This window comes from Cygnus atratus, chromosome 1 (assembly GCF_013377495.2).
Source record: "Cygnus atratus isolate AKBS03 ecotype Queensland, Australia chromosome 1, CAtr_DNAZoo_HiC_assembly, whole genome shotgun sequence".
NCBI classification, from domain to species: Eukaryota; Metazoa; Chordata; class Aves; order Anseriformes; family Anatidae; genus Cygnus; species Cygnus atratus.
In genome coordinates this window covers 86,652,744-86,675,832 of record NC_066362.1, presented here as the reverse complement: position 1 = coordinate 86,675,832, position 23,089 = coordinate 86,652,744, and the positions used below count along the sequence as shown (strand labels likewise).

The 23,089-nt window shown below is 38.1% G+C and overlaps 1 protein-coding gene across 13 annotated transcripts in view; it reads right to left on the bottom strand.

Annotated features, from left to right (window-relative positions):
* Positions 1-10,531: 10,531 nt before the first annotated feature.
* Positions 10,532-23,089, bottom strand: part of DCAF6 (DDB1 and CUL4 associated factor 6) — an 83,370-nt gene continuing 70,812 nt past the window's right edge. For all 13 annotated transcript variants that reach the window (XM_035540974.2, XM_035540975.2, XM_035540977.2 and 10 more), the window contains 5 exons: positions 22,025-22,163; positions 15,897-16,053; positions 14,527-14,615; positions 12,563-12,668; positions 10,532-10,974 (listed from right to left, as the gene is read on the bottom strand). In XM_035540974.2, the coding sequence (XP_035396867.1) occupies positions 10,910-10,974; positions 12,563-12,668; positions 14,527-14,615; positions 15,897-16,053; positions 22,025-22,163 (556 nt within the window). In that variant the 3' untranslated portion in view covers positions 10,532-10,909. The remainder of the gene's footprint in view (positions 10,975-12,562; positions 12,669-14,526; positions 14,616-15,896; positions 16,054-22,024; positions 22,164-23,089) is intronic.

Genomic DNA, 23,089 nt, shown 5'->3' with positions numbered 1-23,089 from the left:
TATGAGTTAGAAAGACAGTGAGCTGAAGATAACTGAAGGTTAACTGAAGGCTTGCGGGACTGATAAAGTGTTAACTACAGTTTAAAAAAATACCTGTTTGTCTTTTATTTTCACTGACATACCCTGGGGATAAGGGAAAGTGATTTTTTTTTTATGCAGGAGAATAGCATGTCTTCCAGCAGTCCCAAGAGATGAACAACATTAGTTACAAAAACTACAAAGGTAATCCTGGGTTTTGATCCAAAATTGTTCTTAGGAAGTGTCAGATTAGATTCTGTGCCTTTAAAAACTGGCAGTTTAGCAAAAATGTCAGGCCGCATAATTTCCCACTGGCTAGAAAAACACTGCTGATAAATTTTCAAGTGGAACTGAGCAAAAATCCTTATCTCGCTCAAACAGTGATTATATTTTTTTTCTGTTTTATAATAATAAATAAGGTGTATTCTTTGCTTTTCCTAGTATACCAAACTGTAACATGACATTGGTAAATTCTGATTCCTTATTTCTACTGATGGTTTTTAAGAGCCTCCCCATATCTTGGTTAAAGAATTGAACATTAATCTATTAAAAAAAAAAAAAGAGAGAGAATTAAATTCCTACAAGCTCAATAGAGATTAATTAATCTACAGCTTCAGCGACACAAAATCCCTGAACTCATCCCTCAAGCAATGCTGTTGATAAATAAAGCAGAAACATTTCTCCTGGACTTTTCAGGTTGTATCACACATCCAGATGAGAGGAAGCCCAGAGAAAATGGACTTGGTCTAAAACCACTGCCTCTCACAGCTCAAAGCCACGCTCTTTAAATCAGTGCATCCATCAGCTGATAAGAGCTTCAAAGACGAAACAGGGAGGGACAGGTGTCAGATTAGAACAGTACCAGGTCTCTGATATGAAATGTTTAGAGTGAGGCAGAAAGCCTGAGTGGGGTCTTTTTGGACAAAAGGGTAAAATGGAAATGTCCTATAAAAACAACTAAAAAGTAATTAAATAGGAAACCATACTCAGCCCTGCATGGTTTTAAGCGTGGATTTCTAAAGCAATTCTGCTTTGATGACTGTTGAGCTCAGTGATATTGAAGTTGTAAATGGATGATACTGAGAATAGTGGCAGTAGCAATAAAAGGAGAGTCAAAAATAGCTCAAAGTGGGCCTCACCAGAGATCTTTGACCTGATCTCCATAAGCACACTGACATTTTGGCAGCTGGTACCCTCACCAAACATTATCCTGAGGTTTTGCAGTCCTAATAACGCCTTGGTCTAGTTTGTTGAGCTATATTCAAATTTACTAGATCCAGGAGCTCTAGCTCACCTGACATCAGGCAGGGAAAAAAACAGCACAGATTTTGTTGGTACAATCTGTCTCTGGGAAAACATCATTAGAGAAGAAATGCATTTTTAATTGCCTCAAGGCTTGTGTTGGATTCCAGAACCTAGGATGACTCTTAAAATCAGGACCAAAAGTCCTAAGAAACCCAGTTGATACAACTGAATTCAACTGAAAGGATGAAACGTGTGCAGGTTCAGAAGCAGAAGCACGATGATGTTTTCCTGCAGAAACAAAATAGGTATTTTGTTATTCCTAAAGAGCCAATTCACTTCTTAATAGTCTGCTTTTTTCAGCAAGTGGAGCTGAATTTTTTTTTTAAAAATGTGCTTGTAAAGCCAGGCAAGTTGATTAGAAATAGCTAGTATTTATCATGTTCTTTGGCGGAATAGTTAGATACATTGGTTAAAATGAATACATGCTGCTGGTCTCTCCAAATAAATGATTTTAAATAAATAACTGAAATTAGGGCTGTTGGACAAATGAAAGAAAAATGAAACCAGAACAAAAGATAAGCCAAATATTATTAGCTCTGCAAGAAAATGGTGTCCAAATTTAGCCCATGTGTTTTTTGTTGGAAGAGAGAGGCTAAAATTATCTCCAACTAAACCAAGGCTCTTGCATCCTTGTCATTTAGAACATATTTCAGTGACATGCAGGCAAATACTAGAATTGTCAATTATTTGCAACAGAAAAAAAAAAAAAAAAGAACAACAAAACAGAGGTTATAGGAAGAGTTATTTATCTGCTCATCTGACAGCCCAAATGAAATGAGATTAGGCAGAAGAACCCAGGCACTATTTACAACAGGAACCTTCTCTGGAAGTAGAATTTTATTTCCCTTTGCTATGCCATAATTAGGAATGTCACATTTCCTGGGAAAACAAACCAACAAACAAAAACTAAAGCATAGAAGAAGGAAGGGTTTTGCTTCTTTTTTTTTTTTCTCCTCAAAAAAATGAAAATATGAGTAAGAACTGAAATATTTGCTCAATTAGACTAAGATTTATTAACGTTTTGGAAAGCGCAGAATGCATTGTTCATAACCTAGTAAACGTATAGGAAGTATATTTGGCTCTGTTAAATACATGTAGTTTTTTGATATGTTTTAATGATGATATATTATCAGAAACAGTACTCTGATGCACACTGACTAACCTGAGATAACAGCAAAATAGGAAAAAAAAGAAATACTGCAAGTGGAAAGCAGCAACGGCTGAGCTGTGCAGGGAAAAGAAAACACTCAGAAATTGTATGTAGGTTGTGGATACCAAAGCATATCATGTTTCTGAAAACAATCTTGGAAAATGAATTTAGTATAACAATATATTCATTATAAAATACTTCATGACATACACTATATAAAAGCCACAGTAAAAGTGATTCAAAAGAAAACAAATAAACAAAATAGAAACACAAAACACACAGAGAAAACCACCACCACCACCACCACCAAAAAGCAGTAACTGCCTGTAACTACATTGACTTTTTATACAACATTTGTGCTGGCTGTTTTGTTTTTCCTTATTTCTGCCGTGAGGTACAGAAGCTTTCTATGTACTCAGGTGTTGCATGCTTGATAGAGATGGCTGACAAAGCACGCTGTCTCTCTCCCTTAAGATAAATGTTCCTATTAAAATGTGGTCTTGGGCCATGCTGGAACAAGGTGTTTCTTTCTTTTTTTTTTTTTTTTTTTTTCCATTTTAATTTGTTTTGTGAACAGAATGCTTTAGGGAAATTTATTTAGGAGACATTTCAGTAATGAAATCCATTACCTGTGCTCTGGTGCATGTGGGTGACACTGACAACACCAGGTTCACGATTTGGAGCTGCTCAGGATCCCAAGCCCTCGGCTTGGGATGTGGTTGTCGCTGCCGGAGCGCTTTGCACCCCGGGGGAGCGGGCAGCCCTCCCTGCCTTAGCTGGCTGCTGCCCCCGGCACCAGCCCTGCATGTTTTAGGTCAGACTCAGTGAGTGGATCTGGGAAGGAATTAATGTTTCAAATCATATTTTGCCTCCAACCGGATCTCCTCCCATGTGCCAGCCCAGGGAGGTTTCTGGACCTACGTGCCCACACATCCCTGTCAGGGCTTGCTCAGGGAGCGCATGGAGCCTGTGGGGCACCCCCTCTGATGCTGCCTCTCCCAACCCAGCATTTAGCCCAGAAGTTGCGTTTTTCTTAACCTCACCACATCCTCCTCAGTTGCCATGGAAACCCACGAAAGACTGTGGGATGCCAACGCTGGTACAGCTCCGCTTCTGTCAGGACACAGCTGCACCGGTAATGGGCTAATGGCTACAAGTGGAAGAGGCACTTCGTGGCCTTTGTGCCCTATGGTGAGTGAAGAGCTCCAGTTTTACCTGTGCCAAACCACCTCATCCGGAGCTGTTATTCCCATAGCAATCACAAGGAATCACGAATTTAACCAAACCTTTTCACACTTACTGTATTGAGAAAGAGCCTTACGAGCAGGCGGTTCTGTTGCTGTGTGATCACCAAGGGCTCCCCCTGCTCTCCACCCTCGTGCTCATGGCCACACAAAGCCCCCAGGGGCAGGGCTCCAGCCACCCACTGCATCTTGGGCTCAGGGTCTTCTGTGTCGTTCGTCCCCACACCGAGCCACACCGCCAGGATAGAGATTGTGAAAAGCAGGGCGAGATAAATCATTTTTCAAATGAAAGGATCACGCTCGTTCAGTTTCCCATTTCTGTATTGTTTGCCCATCTCTCCTCTGTGGGAGTATGTCACGAGCCACATTTAGAGCCTGCAGGCAGCAATCAAACCCATTCAAAAGAGCAGTGTGACACTCCCGTGACGGGAATGAAGCAGCTGGGTTTTGGAGCAATCAGGCAGATTTTCAGTGAGGTGGGGGAAAGCACACAACACCCGCACACCAGTGGGGAGCAGGAGCAGGTGGGGCTGGGACAGGGCGAGGGGCTCCTGCCCCATGGGGGGCCCGCTGGAGGCACTGACTGCGATCCCACTGTGTGCCAAAATTGAAGCCAAATGGTTCTGTCATGGCACCTAACACACACAGGGCTTAGCTGAAAGGACATATGTACTTAAAGAGTTACAGAAACCTTCCTTGCTGTTTATAATCCTAGGTAAAATAACCATAAATTACTTTAAAGCATAGCATTTTCTCTTTGAAATGCTCATGAAATGAGACAGATAACAGCCCCATGTATATATAATTTTTATGTACAAATGTGCTGAATCAGCTTCTCGTGCCCTTAGAGCTAACTGCTGAGGACCATGACAACATTAATTAATCCAGGAAGAATTTAAATGAGAGCACTAACCCATCTTGCACGTACTACTGAATGGCCATCACATTCTGATGAATAGAAGTCCAGTTCAGCATTTGAGCTGGTGCGATGTTCAGCTCACTGCAAATAGTATCTTGTATTAATTATATTTCTTTTAGATGATTTGACAGTTGCAGGTTGATTTTCAATGTATTTTGTTTTTAATCAAATTTCTTTAGCTATGCATGGGGATCCAATATAAAAATGAGGAGCAGATATGCAAGAAGTACCATATATAACATATGTTTGGAGCACCAGACTCAGCACTGGTACATCTCGCTCAGTGACAGATGCATCTCTGTAAACAGATGAGAACTAGAGGACAAAAAGGCCCATTAAAAATTAATATACCAATCATAGGGCATGAATTATAGCACATTCATGCTGGACACAGAGGGGACATCAGGGTATTGCATCTGAGAGGGAAGCGATGGAGCGTGGAGATGAGTGCACCTGAAGCGCACACATAAATCTCCCCGGCAGCTACCAAATGGGATGCTCACTTGTATTTGTCAGTGCAGCAGAGGTGTCCTGGAAAGGACTGGAGCACTGAACTGCTTGGTGCCGCTAAAAATTTACAGCCACAGCTCTTATAGCTCTCCCACAGCCAGTTTCTTCTTCCCTCCCAGCTCTCCATCTTTCACTACTCACCAGGAGAAAAAAATAGTAGCTAAGTGCCAGATTGCTTGGGGTTAAGGTCAGGCAGGAGGAAAAATTGGAAACAGGATCTGAACCTTGCATCGTACCCGAGGGGAAGGAGAAGACCTGCAGAAGTGTGTGAGAGCAGCTGCAGGTCCCCTGGGATTTGTTTTCTAATTAGTAACAAGCCCATTAACAAACTCTAGTTAGAGAGCTTTTCACTGAAATAGAAACTGCCTAAATTAGTAACCATCAGGCCTGACTTGGAACAAATCTGTCAGATCCCATGGATTTGCGCACAGCCCTCCTCCTGCAAAATAAGGGAAGCCTGGTAACAGGTTGAATCATGATCAAATGAAAAGATCTTGCTTTGAGAGTAGCACATGCCTACTTTTCAAATCAAAACATCTAATTGTGCCCATTCTTAGTAAGTTTTTGGACTTTAATTGGCTCTATCAGCAAATGAAAATGGATCAAGTGGGGGAGCATTGGCAGAAAGTTCTTAAAAGTCACAGAGAAGACAGACGGTACCTTTTCATCAAAAGAAAAGAGCAATTAAAAATAATAAAAAGAACATTTAAAACACAGATAAATAAATTAAAAAAAATAACTCAAACTCAACAGTAGAGGATGCCACCGAAGAGAAACTGGATGCTTTCACAGATAAAAGCGTTCAGGCAGGCTATAATTCATGAAAATAATTTAAAAACGATTTAGTCCTGGGTTTTGAAGACAAAATCAATCTGTATTTAGGCTGGGCAGATCACCTCATGCCTGCCCTCTGTGCTGTTCCCTGTACTTCGGCTGAGGTCTCTCAAAGCGACGTGACCAGACCAGGAGGAATGCGGGCTCTGACCTAAGCCGTGCTAACTGGCACCTTGTTTTTTGACAGCGCTGTCGAGCAGTGACATGAAACAGTGAAGCACAGAGGGAGGATTCCCAAGGATTTGGTGGTCTTTGCATTAGGTTCACTGACTCTATGAATAATAGGCCCCAGCCTCACAGACTGAAACTGACACGGTGGTATCTTTCCATACAAAAACGATTTTGCAGACATCACCACTCAGCTTTCCAAGACAGTGTCTCTGAGCAGATTCTCCCATCCCTTGCACACAAGCACACACACCTCCAATGATATCTATTTTAAACGCTTATTTCTGGAATTTCCTCCTCAAAATCATCCTCTAGGGTGTTCTCAAAGTGTTTAAGACATACACAGTATTCTATAGTATTAAGGTTTTATGGAAACAACATTTATCTACTGCTTACAAAGATTTTACTATTAAAGGTAAGGCAGGACGATGTCCTTAGTGAACCTCATCCTGCCTCCGCCAGGGGAAGAAGGCATAAAGGGAAGGAGTTTAGGCAGATAACTGTTTCAACATCTCCGCTCAGCATCTCCGACATTTAATCAGAAGAATGCTTCCTACAGCGACCATCTGCCCAAGCTTCAAGACACCAAATTATTTGCCAGGAATCATAGCAGCACAGCAAAGGAGTCGCTTTTGATGCTTGCAGCAATCCTAAGAAATATCCTTCTTAGAGACATTCCATATATCTAGAATTCTATATACTATAAAAGTGAGTTCAATTACATCTGAACCTTGGCTTTAGATAATGGCTCTTTGTTTTAATCAATTTTCTTCCTGGGATGTAAAGATTTACAGCAAGCTATTGCAGGAGAGAAAGGCAGCAGAATAGGGGAAGAGCAGCTTGAGCAGACTGACAATCTTCAGTTCACTTAGCAGGAAAATAAGATGCACCCCAAATTCTCACTCACCATCCTGTCCATCAAAAGTCGGCTGTTAATATGGTAATTAGAAACTAGAAATTTTTGATATGTATCTTTCAGCATCCAGCTAAAAGAACTGGTCAGCTGACGTGTAACAAGAGCATTATGGCCTGCTACTGGTGGGTCTTTTCCTCTCATTGGATTTACTGAAAGGAAGAACAATGGTCCCAGGCATTGTATCACCATGGTGGTTACCAAATTGGCGTGAAGTAGACATCCACCGATTTTCATTTCTACACGCAAACGAGTGGTTGTACACGTACAGATGCGGCTCGAGTGGCAGCGCTAGGGGGAGCTCCAGCGACATCACCGACCTCAAAGGCCCGTGTCCAAAACCAGACCCAGACCATCAGGTTGCCTCCGGAGTTGTGAGGTTTGGGATTGTGGGATGGTTTGATGTTTTTATACTTGTTTGATTGCTTCTGTGTACGCTTGAATAATATTTTCAAGTTTTTCCTTTGTTGCTACAAACATTAGAAATTTGCCACCGTCCCTCCAGCTCCTGCCACCAAGTCCTATTATTCATAGAATCACTGAATATCCCAAGTTGGAAGGGAGCTGGCGAGGATCATTGAGTTCAACTCCTGGCCAACTCCTGGTCCAACTCACAGAACCACCCAAAAATCAAAACCTGTGTCTGAGAGCACTGTCCAAACCCTTCTTGAGCTCTGGCAGGCTTGGTGCTGTGACCACTGCCCTGGGGAGCCTGTCCCAGTGCCCGACCACCCTCTGGGTGCAGAACCTTTCCCTAACACCCAGCCTGACCCTCCCCTGTCACAGCTCCATGCCGTTCCCTCGGGTCCTGTCGCTGTCCCCAGAGAGCAGAGCTCAGCGCCTGCCCCTCCGCTCCCCTCGTGAGGGAGCTGCAGGTCGCCATGAGGCCTCCCCCAACCATTATTGCATGCTTCTAGGAATGGAGACCTAGACCAATTTGCCTAAAGGGTTATGAAAAAGAAAACAAACACAGTGGATATCTTAGTTTAAGAAAAACTGCTTGAAAAGCTTCACTGAAGTTTGAAAAACGTTTCAAGTATTAAACTTTTGCACTTATTGAGGTTCAACCCTCCTTTTAATTAGTAAACCCACATCTAAGCATCTGTAAAATAATAATTAGCCTTTGAATAAACAAGAGACCTTCTGACAATAACATGCTTATTGGAGATCTCTGGAAAAAATACTCACAAAATTTTTGCTTTTGTTCTGTTTTGTACAGTCTTCGCTGGCAATTGCTAAGACTAAAGCAAAAGCAGCAGAAGCAGCTTTTCTATTTTTAGAAACAAAGACATCCAAAGCGATGATTTATAAAACCTCTCTTGTAAAGACAAAAGCTGTCATTTCCATGCATTTACTTGAGAAAAAAAAAAAAATTATATGTAATATGTATACACGTTTCAAAGAGATGGTTTGACTCTATACACAATTAACTGGTTAAAGAAATGACAGATTTTTACAATACATCTTTACAAGGCAATGGACCAAGAAGGGCCACAAAAAATTCTCCCTGAGGAAAGACACTGAATTTGATAAAGCCCCGCAGAATTTTCAATCTGTGAGGAAAGAAGAAGAAAATGCAGCACAGCAGGGGGAGTGTTTTAGAAATTAAAGCCAAGGTCTGCTGTTTGCAACTTTTGCATTAGCTTATTTACAAAAGGCAAAAGTTATTAATTTCTACGAAGAACCTCAAGCTTCAGTAGGAACACCACAGTCAACCATTTTGGAAGAAGATACATCTCAAGTATTGTCTTCAGATGCTCACCTATAGAAGGCCTAACAACTACACCAAACACTGTGCTGTTGTGTTTCCTTCACAGAAATGCTCCAGACTCCTTGCTGTGGAAGATGTCCACCAGGGCGACAGATGCCATGCAGAACAGAAACACAGCTCTGTTCCTCTCACAGCTAGCAGCTAGACCAGAGCAGACAACCCCACTAATATACACACCAGGTATGCTACATATACCTACTGTATAGTTCTTTAAATCGAATGAAATGAGTGCTGTGTTCTGTTATAGAAATTTAAGGCTAATTTATATTTGATAGTAAAAATATTCCTCAGTGCTACGAGCAGTAAGATGTGCATGGTTCTAGACCACTGTGTTTCCACCACAACCGTTAAAAAAAAAAAAAAAAAAAAAGGAGGGGGCATATAACAAAATCATGGAATATTCTTCCTTTTCTTGCTGGTCTGAAAATGGTTGTCCAAAGCAATACATCCTGAGGAGAAACTCATGTTTTGTTCCTTCCTCCAACACCAAGGCCACTTAGACAACCTTTCTCCTTTTGTCACCAGTAAAGAGAAACACCCATACCAGAGATTACTTTCACTCCATGCCTTAAACAAAACAACTTACCTTGATTTCTCTCACTCTGCCTTGCTCATGGGTAGATACACTCTCAAAATGCTCACCAAATTCACATCCCCTGTTGCACTCACCTCCTCTGGGTGTGAAGTTTCCCATTTTCCACAACTCTCCAGTGTTCTGTAACATCCAGTTTTCTCAGCACCCTCTGCCTCCAAAATATTTCCCCCCCCCAAATATTTCTTAATTTTCTAGTTTCACTTTGGATCGCTTTTAAAGCTTTTATACTTTGCTCTTCCTCACTAATTTCATGTATTCCCCAGACCAACTTTTCTTCTCAACTAGTTTAATTCCTTTAAAAATACAAAAAAGTTAAAAAATCCCTATCCATCTCCTTGCTCTTCTCCTCCTCGTGTTGTTCTTCCCTCATCCTTTTGCTACCACTTGGGTCCCATGTAATTCCCATTTATTTTGCCTCACAAACCTCTCTCTCTCCAACTCAAACTCTTAGTTTTCCCATTTCCCTCTATTTCTGTAATTTATATCCTTTCTCCACATCTTTTTAACATGCCTGCACTGTAAGACTCAGGGTGCAAAGTCTCCCACTCTGGTGAGAGAGTGAGAGATGACCCATCTGATTTATAATCCTTCTTGGCATTCCCCAATTCCTCCTGATGAAGCCCCTTGGCACCTGCATCCTTGGCAACAACAGCCATTAAGCAAAGCTGCTCTGTTCCACGTTCTTTTTTCTTCCTTCACTTCCTCTTCTCCACTGCCATCTAAAGCATATGGAGGATGGTTATGGTCTGGTACCTTTGTGACTGAACTACCTTGCATCCCAAACAACTACTCCCAGGAAGTAACAGAGGAATTTTCAAATTCACATTCCGCTAGATAATCTATACTACATTTTCTCTGTTCTATATCCAATGGACATTAAGGTAAATCTGCCATTGTTGCAAAGAATGCGTGCTCAGACCTATCAGTGAAACAGAACTATTTCACCAGCACTACCGATTCAAGCATGGAGAGTATGAAGTGGCACTATACTAAGACTCACAGAGAGAGAGTTTTGTGTATGTATGTGTGGGTACAATGGGGATAATGAGGATATAATTACAAGCTGATAAATCGATGGTTGAACAAAGAGAAAACACGGCACTACTTAAAACAACCAAATCTTTTAATTAGAAAGCAACAAACATGCAAACAGCAGGTATAGAAATTTATTTGAACCAACGTTTTTACTATAATGAAAGTTACTTGAAAACATTGATCCAAGCTCCCACATTTGCAGGTTAAGGAAAATATTGCACTTTGCATCTTCTAGCACCCCTCATACATGGCAAAACATTTTAAAAACATTTTTGCTTATTTTACTTGCACACTCTCCCAAAGTCATGCACACGGTCATTCAAAAACAAAAGGTTAGGTTATCCAAAAGCAATACCTTAGAATTGCACTAAAGCTCTGTAAGGAAAAATATAATTAATGTCTTATACAAATTCCATTAACGTCTAGGTGCTTGCACACAACTGCCAGTTACTCTTCATCTTCATTTTCATTCTCCTGACCAGATCCTTCTGATCTGTCACCTTCCAATCGGTCTGTAAGGCACAGAGAAGATTTAGTAAAGAGAACTTCTGAAGCTTTGGGGTATTGGCAATTTTTATAATTTAGTATCCCTCTGGGCTATTACACAATGCACATTGGCTGTGGGTTATACAGTAACAGAACCATGAAAGAATCTGAAACTGGACTGACAGCAGAGATCGGGTAGATATATTGTAACAAGAAAGAACAGTGACAGCAAAAGCTCTAAAGGACTTCCAGGCATAAAAGTGAATTTTGTGTACAAAAGGAGAAACCTTGTAGGTGCTGACTGGCTGTCAGCACAGGAAAGATGAATGCAAGCATGATATTAAAAAGAGACAGTGAATCCAAGAGATTGAGAATAATTTTCTGAGGAGCTAAAACTAGAATAGCTGCGATTAGAAAATCTGTATACTCCAGAAAACAGGGGAACTGCTATTTGTCACCGTATACATGAGGAAAAAAAACAGTACTTTTTGATGTAAATATTTAGAGAAAGGCAAATACAGAAATGTGTGTGGGAACACGACTGCCTCAAGATGTATCACTCAAACATGCACTGTTAGGTTAAGAAAAAGTTCACCCAGCAGGAACACAGAAAACATAATAAATGAAGAAAAACACCAGCTAATGTATTCATTGACGGCAGAGGTGAGGCACGCCACTGAGCTGGATACAGTGGCTTTGCTCTTCCTTTCCTGTCTGTCTGCTCCTAACAGATCAGTGGGAGGTGAAAGAGGAGCAGCAGCTGCTGCCAGGCAGAGCTTCCCTCCTGCCTCACTGTACAAGCCCACTATTCTGCTCAGCAAGTGCTGGACTCCTCACGTTCAATATTTAACACCATCGTCACCCTCATCTACTAGGTTTCTATGCCTTGTGTCATACCAGCCTCCCAAAACTTCCCCTCTCTGCTTCTTACCCAGTACCATGCCTCCATTGTCCTACTTCTTCAGTTTCAACCCACTGCAGTCAGCTTAAGCACTAACATCCAGAAACATGAGTTTCCAGTGACTATTATCCCTGCAACCCCTCCTATCACCAGTTTCAGACCCTAGTGAACACGGAATGCTAGTACCTGCAGCAAAAGGTTTGCTCACTACACAGTCCTGGATCTTCACACCCTCCTTCATTCCCAGGCAATCCCAAGTCCACAACGAGTGTCAGTTTCTTATGATTCATTCCAGTCACCCCAACACTTTTTCCATCACAGCCTTCATCTCCTAGAGATCTTTTCTTACTGAATATGTTTCAGCATAGAATTAGTACTACATTACTAATAAACACATTACTAACAAACTATTACAGGGTGGAAACTATTACAGGTATGGGAACATCTAAAATATATTGTGCATTTTTCTTGTTCTTTGTTTTGAGATAAAACAATCAAACAAACAAAAAAAGAACAACCAGCTGCAAAATGCTGCAAGTCTCACAGTACAGAAGCTATTCCTAAGTACTTCTATTAAGAGACTCATGAAGAACCACTGAAACCTCTCACAAACCCCAACGTAGCCACATACAGCTGAAGATCTTGATGGTTCCCCAGTCCATCTGCTATTTCATAGATCAACGTGGTGGTCAAGTTCTAAAGAAGTCTCTCACCTGCTCTTATATGATTCAAAGATGCCAACATTCGTAACATAAAAGAAGCTGGAACAGTAATAGTGTTTCTTGTTTCTTCCAGCATTAATTCATTACGTGTTATAACCTGGCAGCAGGGAAGGGGGAAAAAAACAGTGTAAAAATGAATACAAAATTGTAGTGCATCAGTATTAGTTTGACAATACAAAGTTTCTAGTTTCTATGCATTTACAGAACCCAAAATTACAGTATTTGCATGTGGTATGAAAAGTAAGCTATCTGCAGGCAGAGTTCACTGTCTAGTTGTCTAACTAAAGAGTATTCTAGTAAGATCATCATTCTGTTGTCTGTGTCCATGGTAGATACTGAGACAGGCAGCTGAGAAAAAAACTTTTGTAAATTAGACCTTGCAAGAAATAAGGAGGACTGATGAGAGAATGTGCTGTTCCAGATGGCAACTGTTGCAGACAGCAAAGATCTAGCACTAGCACTGGCCAAGAATGTGGGAAGGAAAAGAGATGAGGTTATCCTAAACTCCTACCTTCATGCTGCTTAAAACTTTTGGAGAAAATCCAAGGAACACAAGCAATTATTCTATCCCAGTTCAGGAACATTCTTCAGTTCCATAATTCTTTCTGAACATGTCTACAGCTTACCTCTAAATTACTTGAAATAGCCATCTCTTACTGCCTTAGTTTCAAGGAAGAGAAGTCCACTAACAAATACCTTTAAGCTCTTTTGCCTCCTTCCTTCCTCAAGGTAGTTCCTTGCCAACCCTCTTGCTTTGCCATTAAATTCTAATCCCACACCTTCACTTGCCTCTCAAACCATGTTTTTTTTGGTTATCACAAAGCATAAAAATTTCTTCAGGTGGAGACACATTCGGACCTTAGTACGGTCCTTCCTCAAAGACCATATGCTGTAAGGCAGGTAAATAAAGCATTTCTTTTTTCCTTGAGACTCATTCTCAAGCCTGTTCATCTTCTGAGGAAAATGTTCTTGCAGATGTCTGCAGTGTGCTGTTCCCAGCCAAATCAAAGCTCCTCTTTTCTGTTATTTTCACATATTTATCAAGCACTTTTCACAGCTGATCACTCCCAAAAAGAAGCAAAGTGAGAAGATAGCACGCTGCCATTTTTCCTCTTTCATCTTCTATTTCTCCAGTGCATCATCAGTAACACCTTTTTGACAGCCTGTTCATCTTTTCAGCTCCTTCTGAGGCTTTTTCTGTGTCCAGAGATTTGTTCCCATCGTCGCCATTTTTTCCTACTCCCTAAGGTCATGTCCTCTTTTAATTTTAAATGTGGTTCTATATCTATACTAAACACTCCCCAAATGTAATTCTTCCTCCTCTCTTGCCTTTCCACGGCTATAAAGAAGTCAGTTCAGCTATTTTGGATACTTATTGTAGCCAAAATTAATGTGGTAAAAACTCTGTTTCTATCAGGTTCTCTTGTTCTCTACATAGATATTTCGATACTAGGATCAAATTAAACAAACAAACAAATCAAAACCCATGTAAAATCACAAACTATACTGTTGTCAAATTTATTGCAAGTCAATTTTTAATTGAAAAAGCTACTAAAATTCAAAATTACTAAAAATCAAGTGACAAAATTCTCAATATGATAATTACTCTTTAAACAAACTAACATAAATGTGTGCTAAGACAACTAGTGCCTTGATTTCTGACTCCTGCCAGTTTTTCTTCCTTATGTGACTGTTCATACCTTTTCCAACTTTTCTCCGTACATAATTTATTACTGTATTTCGTACCTATAATTTCTAGGAGTTAATGAAATACAAAGTGCCTCTGTGTGCTGCCAATTATAGGAAAGTTAGCTGTCATAAAGGACAGTTTTTTATTTGTAGCTCATTTGTTTAATATTAAATAACTGTTAATTTAATATTAATGATTTACAATGAAGACTTTTGTAGACCTGGAAGATGCAACATTACTGTGGAAAAGGAGGGAAGGTTCTTACCTCATCTGCAAGTTTTCTGTTAAAAATCCTGGATTCTTCCAATGGTGACCAAATTTTTATATCATAGTCAATACCGGAAGAGGCCAGAACTAGAAATAAGTAATATTAATAATTGTAATTAAATATGTCTTTACCAGTATTTTATGCACGTAAGTGGAGTTGAAGAAAAATAACTTCACTTACTGTACTACTAGAAACATTTAATTGCAAAAGTCAGCTCTATGCTGAACACACAACTACATAATTCTCCCTATGGGACGCGAGAAAGAAGACATATGCAAACTTCAAGAGACCTTTAAAATAAACAAAAAAGAAACCACCATAACATAGGAGCAGAAAGTAAGAACAAACTCAGCTACTAATATATTTCTGATGGTGATCTGATAATTATACGCATTAGTAACAAAGCCTTAGGACTTCTGAATTCAGTTACAAAGACAGAAGCAAGAAAATTTCAAATATAGTTTTATATTTGATAATTTTGATGTCCTTCATGTAAATTTCTTTGACATTCAAATATACAAAAGCAATGGACACTCTCATAAACAATTCTACAATACCCAAAACAAAATTCCATTTTCTAGATCATTGCACAAAAACACTATGGAGATAAGACTTCCATAGAAGCATCTCAGTAACTTGAAAACTGTACAAGTTTAACAATCTTATCCTCATCTGGTATTATTATAACTTTATTTGTTTACAGCTGACTGTTATTCTAGAGCCATGTAGGCTATGAAGAAAAAAGAAATAACATGAATGCTTTCTTTGACTGTGTCAGAAACTGTAGCATCGTTCAGATATTCCATCCACATGTCAGATGACATCTGATTCCTTCTACTACTTCTGTTCATCTTTTCTATAAATATTTCTCCTGAAATACAAACTGATAAAATTTCTATGAATTTTATTTCTTTTAATCTCACAAAGACAGCGAGTCTGAGACACACTTCACTCAATTTTCAAACAGAGAAAGTAGAGACCAGACTCAAGTATCAATTCCCACAGTGTTGCTGGCATCTCAGTGACCCCATATTTCCCTCACTGTGTCATGGAAAACATTTAATGTACTGGAGGGAGCAATAAATTGATATTCTTTTTACTGCATCTTAACTTTCTATAAATGCTATGTCAGTAACATTTTCATTCCAAGAAGTTATTGAGTAAGGAGGCTTTCAAGGGTTGAAAAGTCATTAGTAAAAGACCAAATCATAAGCAGTATTATCTAATTTATACTGGAAGAACAAAAAAGAGTTTGATGAAAATCTACCATTACAATGCTCTATTGATCTACACAGAATTGAAGATTGAGTTTTGAGACTTTTACTATAGATAACCTGAACACAGCCTGTGAAAAATGATCATCTTACTTGGGTCAAATGGATGAGGCTGAAGACAGTTCACCACATGATTATCAGCTTCCAGCAGCATGAGATGTTCGGCAGTATGTCGATCCCATATAAAAATATGGCCACAATCTGAACCACTCATGACAAAGTTAGATCCCCAAAAATTGGCTTCTTTTATCTGCAGTAAAAACAGAAATAAAACTTACTTTATAACACCAGCTTGGGAAACACTAAAGAGCATACTCCCATTTCTACAATAACATTGCATCTGAATTAAGAGCTCTGCAAATGGAGAAAGACCACTTACAGAAATCTGAAAGATACATTTAAAGAAAAACAATAAAAAAAAAGAAAATTCAGAAAGTTAAAGATCTTCAGTGCAAATTGGCTGCTAACAGAAAAATGGAGAGGAGCTGGTACAGACACAGCAATTTGGAAATAAGAGAAATTATATTGTACCTGAAGTTCTACAGATAATGACAGCAGATATGTTACTTTCCAGAGTGATGAGATGGATACTGGAGACAGGGGTACACGACACACTTTTTGGGACGAGTTTGGTAAACTAAAGTGAGTGACAGGCTAATAACTAGTGGGGATTTTCCATTTACAGAATAAGAGGAGACAGAAGCTTATGAAAACTGGGGGGTGGGAATTAACTGTCTCTGACAGATAAAAAGGGGTCATGGAATCAAATATTTTAGTTTATTTTTCTCTATAATCTATCAGATAAGAACTAAGACTTTCTGGTTCAAGTCCAAAATTAAAGTTAGAAGCCTTGGAAAAGGAAGACATTCAAGTAGAAGTGAGTCCTAAGCTATTACAGCAGTACTTAAGTAGATGAAAGTAGAATCATGCCTCCCTGCAAGTGCAACCAGTAATATTATAGTTTTACTGTGTTTTTTTTTTTTACTTTATTTATTACTGTTTTTGTTTGTTTTGACACAGTGATGACACATTCTACTATATATGGTTGCTCCTACCTTTGTTTTGTTAGGATATCCAAGCACCTTTGTGAAATGTTTGAAGTGATATGGCTAACATTTGACACATCTGTAGTTTTCTCATTCTACCAGTGAAGAGTACTTGTAATAAGGGCCAAATTGATTTTATTATATATATATATATATTACTTTTTTTAAATTTTAAACACAGACGATGCTTTACTAAGTTTACAGGTGGCATGTTCTATGAGGACCTACAGTTCATACTGAAGGTCATTCTATCTTGGACCAATTTAGGGAATTTTACTTTACAGTGACTGGACTAATATCACACAAACTATATTCAGTATTAAATCACTTATCCATCAAAAATAATAATTGGATCATCTCTGTTTTCAGCCTACAGCCAACTCCTCTGCAACTTCATTGATAACAAGTTAGTTTGACCCTGGATAATAATTGGCTGTAGCTAAAATAGTCAAGGAAGATTTCTTTGGTGTTCACTGGAGAACTATACATTTGTAGGAGGAAATTCACTCCTGAGAATAAGACAATGATAATTTTACCTGAAAGATGCAAAAAAATACCAAGTTTTTTTTCATAAACCAGAAAAACTATGAGAAAATTCACAAATACAGCATTGTGAATAAAGAGCGCACATTTTTTTGTGAGTGAACACAGGTGGACTGGATGTGCCACTGACTGAAGCATATGACAGAAGGATCCAAGGTCCAGAGAAAGCTTCTGGAAAGACGGCCACTTTTCACTGTAAATGTATAGTTCGTTGCAGAATTTCACAATCAATGAAATGATGCAGACAACATGCATTGGGCTCTACTCTTCTGGCAGCTTCTTCAGGAAGATCTGAATGTTAAGGGAAGATGACGGACAGCTTCCTTTGGAGCAGAGGGACCATCTCAATAAAGATGGCAAAGGCTTCCTCTCTCATTCAGCCTCTTCCCTCGCAATCAGCCTCTGGTATCTGCTTGTTCTCTCCATCCCATGAAACAAAACACCCTCTTAGTAAAAGGAGAAGGGGTCTTAGGGAACAACATACTCATGTTGTTAGGCTAGCATACTATACAGGGATTTACTACATCTTCCATTCCCTTTTCCTTGCATCAAGTGCTATAATTCAGTAGGTATTTATGTCTTAAACTCCTTAAACATTCATAGTCTCATCAGTATCATTGTTCCAGATATTATTTGCTAACAACGCTGTGAATGCTTTTGTCATGAAGTCACCGCCTCCTGCTAAGAGACTTCAGAATGGCTAGACTGTCTTGTCCTTGATTCTGAGGATTAAAGAAAATAGCAATATAGCCAATTCCAAGGTAACTAACTTGACCTGTATTTGACTTGCAAAATATTCTGGGAGACAAGTGAGGAGCCAGATCTAAACTGTTTTCTTCTCTTTGTCCCCATCCCTTCCCTGAAAATATGGTATTGTCACAGGCTCATAAGAATAATGTATCATCTAGTAATTATATTATTTGTATTTATATTGTATTGACTCATATAATTATTTTATTAGACTAATATTATTTTATTTCTTAAATACTATTTACTTATAATTTAGTATTTACTATACAAGTATTCATTTATTTATTATAGATTTACTGAAAATCTATAAAAAAAAGTGGGAAAATCCTGACTCACTGAGTGTCTCACAGAACTGCAATCTCATGAGTTCTGGAACTAACACGGCTGAAGCAGTCCTACAAAACAGAGTAGTATTACAATGCATATGATCATGTAAACAACAGAGAAATCACAGGCCAGAAGAAACTGGCAGGAGTATCAGATATCCATTTTCTTGAAATATAACACATTATTACACACCTGTTACGTTCATGATAGTCTTATGACTACAGCCTAAAAGACTGTGACTTGTTTAATTTCTGTGCCAAAAAAAGAAACTTAGACTAATTTTCAAGAAACAACAATTACGTTGTTAAATGTAAAGTAATCTTCCCATCCCAAGGCCTCTCTTGCCTTCACATCTGTAACGCAAATGACGTCAAACTACTAGTCTGAGCAAACAAGAATGGGTTACTTCCTTCACTAAATGTTATAATCACCTTCAGAAGTCATTTCTGTACTTACTCAAAGTTAAACAGTAAAGTAACCACTGCTCAACTATTTGAAGTAAGAAAAGGCTAGGCAGCAGTATCTTTCTCACTCTCTATCTTCTACATCATCCACAGGGTCAGAGGTTAGATGGGATGGCAGAGGGAGGAACAGTCAAAGAATGATGGCAGAGGAAGAACATTCAAAACTCAGTCACAAACAAGGTATCAGCTGAAAGCTTCAAAATAATCCAATATTTGGGTGAGAGAAAAGTGTTGGGAAGTCAGAAATGTAAATCTACGCAAAATATTACACTTTAAAAAGTTATTAAGTACCTCTTATTATTTTTTTCAAATTGACACATGCTGGGCAGAAGAGATGCCTATATAAACAGAAGTATCCTATACAGCAAAGTTCACACAGATGATTTTCAATGTTTGAAGTTTAGCATAAAATAATTTCATAATTTATGGTATTTAAGAATGTCTCATATGTAAGGGACAGAAACTTGACTTTGAGAGAGGGCTAAAGACCATCTACACAGAATTCTACTATGGAATTATTTTCCAAGTAGCACATCACAATAAAGCTTTAAAGAGGGTAATGCCTGCATCCTTTCTTTTTGCATAGTCTTCTCAGAAAATGCACAGGCAAAAAGGACAGACACATAGTCTTGCTCTGCACTTTGCCCCAACTATCTTACTTTAAAAATTGCCATGATAAAACAATCATATTAGTAAGCTGAACCATTACCACTGTTAAAAATATGTACTGCATTTCCAGCATAAGTATGTCCAGTTTCAAATTTCAGGCTTGGGATCTTGTTAGACCTTTGTCTACAGAATATGTACCAGTGATACAGTCAGTGCAATCAAGTCATCTTTAAGACTAAAAATAAGCCAGACAAATAGCATTCCTGGATTCTGTAGTGCAAGACACATTTCCAATATTTTTCTCTTACAGTTCTATTTTTATTTTTCAAATAGAAGTGCATCCTAAGTATGTCCAATAATAAGTAATCTTATATTTTAATTCTCAATTGTGCCTTCTTTCTGCTTTCTTTATATTCCCTTAAGCAACTGTTTATTTTACATTTCTAATACTTACAGAACTTAATTTTAGTGTCACATAAAATCAACAGATTTCAGATTCACATTAAAATATTTTGTGTTTTCAAATTTATATACACATTTTTACTGTATGCATACATAACCTACCTGCTTATTAGTTACATACAAATGCTCTATTAAAGAAAAGAGTTTCTTTAAAGCTAACATTTTAAAATGGGAACTTGGGGTGAGTGGATTGAGAGGAAGAATGGCAAATATATGAAAGAAGATACAACTAGGACAGGAGAGAAAAATACTAAGGAAGAGACAACAGAAAAGAACTGAAGGCACAAGGCAGAAGACAAATTTTGAAGAGAAAGGACAGTCTGGGCTCACAAGAACATTCTTTTTTTCCTAGAGGTAAAAAGAAAGAAGAAATCCCACTTCTCATCATTCCACTACCATTGCACAACCTGCTGCCATTGTACTTTAAGGTCTGTTTCATGGAAGAATGGTAATATCCACTCTCCTGGTGACACTACTCAAGGGGATATGTGGCAGGGATGTGTGTGCTGGACATAAAAAGTTCCGGGCCTGCAAATGGGGCAAGCAAACATCAACATAACGTTACTATTTTTATTTTTTGCAAAAATCTTTCACTTTCTGACAAATAGAAGAATTACCCTCAAAATATGCTATTAATTTTTTTTGTAAGATTGTCAAATTAAACTCTCAGAAGTAAGGAAGTACCGGAATTATTAATATAATATGATATTATTATATTTTTACTATATATTAAAATAATTGATGTTCATGTAATTGACAAGACAATTTCAACCCTGGATAGCTCAGGTGTATAGGATGCAAGACCTCTCCAACCTGTCTCCTTCATAAATTCCAAATGAAAATCATCTCTCTTCTTGCAGAAAAGAGGGTGTCCATCAAAAAATAAAAATAAAAAAAGATTAAAATGAATTTTGCCACCATAGAAACCTATGTGGGAAATTACACCCTCTTCTTCCATTGCATACATTCCTTGTCACAGGTGCTCACGCAAAACAAAAGCTGAAACACAAAATCAAATGCTGAAGAAACTAAACAAAACGCATGAAATAATCCATAACAAAACATACACAGATGGAGACTGAATTGAAAACACTGACGCAAGCTTAGCTTTAATATCTCCTGTCTCTAACTGTTTAATGCTATGACTTTTAAACTAATGTTTGCGTTTTTTTTGAGTATTTAATATTAATTTGTGAAATCAGTGCAAAATCTTGTCATTAATCAATTTTATTCTAAGTGCTTATGCATATTGAAACATGCTTTTACTGAATCATTTTCCCAAGTGTAATTAAAGCCATTCATACAAACTCTAGAAAACTGGTTTTGGAGGAAGAGGAACTACTCTCAGATCAGCTGCAAAATCATACACCCGCTACTTCTACAAAATACCGCCTAGTATTGAGAACTTGACATCTTCAAAGTACTGTAAAAAAGACAAAAAGAAATATGAAGGAAAAAATGCACTACTGCTTTACATACAGTAACTGTATTTTTCTTAAAATACAACATTTTATATGAAAAAGACAGGGTATCTAGTACAGACATTAAAAACTAATAACTAACAGTATCTGCCTTTTTAAAATTTAAATATGTCAAAGCTCTTCAGAATTACTATTGAAGTATATTTGAAGCTCTTTAAATAGAAAGTAATGATTAAATAAGAATTTGAAGAGCTTGGAAGGAAAAGTGAGGATTCAATAATAATTTTGAAGGTAGTCACATTTTATTCCACTTAAGCTGACAGACAAAATGAAAAAGAAGTTAAGAGAAACACCCAAGATTTAAAAGGAAGTTAAGGAGACGGTCAAACTCCCAAAAACTTACATGCTTAACATGGTGAATCACAAGTCATGCTAATTTTAATTTTCATTTAGAGCAAATTATATGGCTGCCAACTGAATATACAAGTAGAAGTGCTGACAATGTCTGTTTTGGCAGGCATACTAATTCACGCCATAAAAAATCAACAAAAAATCGCCAAAAAAATCTACAGTTCCAAAAGCAAACAAAGAGTTTGTACCATTGTCCGGGAGTTCCGATGACCTTTATAAACCATCTTTATTAAAGGACGTCTAATATTCAAAGTCTCCAGTTCTTCCATTTCTTTTCTTTCTTTCCTCCTTCTGAAGAGCTCCTGAATGCGGGCAACAGCAGATCGTCTACAAATAGCACACAAAGAGAACGCTACTGAAAGACCATCTCCAAACACTGAAATGAGCTATCAAAACAGGGCTATTAAATAACAATTAGGCACTCAAACACACTCTTCATAAGTTTGGTACAAACATCAACATTATCCCAAATGTAAAATTACAGACTTTAAATTTTTCCATCCTGGCTTAGAGCAAGAATAGCATGCAAGACAGTGGACTGTCAAGTGATGCAACATTTTATTGCCTCTCTGAAGTATAAACTTCAGATGTTATTTTAATTTTATTATTATAAAATTAATGTGCTGTTTTATTCTTCAGTGCTAGAGATATACTCCTAAATTCTGAAGTGAAAAACCTATGCCCAAACAATTTTTTTCGATTTAAAAAAGTTGAAGGATCTAGTGTGTCTTCTAGTGTTTTGTTGTTGTTGTTGTTTTTTTCCGATTTTCATGAAATGCATTTCTCCTTGCTATTTCTTTATGACAAGGCTCAAGGCTTAGACAGCTTTAAAAAGTTCCCACTACAGACAGAAATGACTTGAAATCATTTATAGTAGAAACTATCTGTATATTAGCACTGGTCCTACAGCAGACGACTTCCTAGAATAATAGAAAAAAAAATAGCTAAATACTATATTCTGTTTTGTGACTGTTTAGTTCCAGGAAACTACTTTTTGATTAATCTGTGAAAAGACTCTTGGTGCTGTGTTTTTCATGTTAAGCTCTTAGTTTTCAGATTCTCAAAATTCCAGTTATAAACAAACTGCCACAACCCACCACCTGCATCCAGCTCTTTTTCTTCTTTTATTCTGTGTCAAGGTTCCTATTAGGCTTGAGGTCCAGAACACTGTCCAAGGGGAACGTCATTCCCAGAAGAAGCAGGTACTCATTTTTGCAGAAAGCAAGTAATCAAGCTATAACAGGAATTTATAG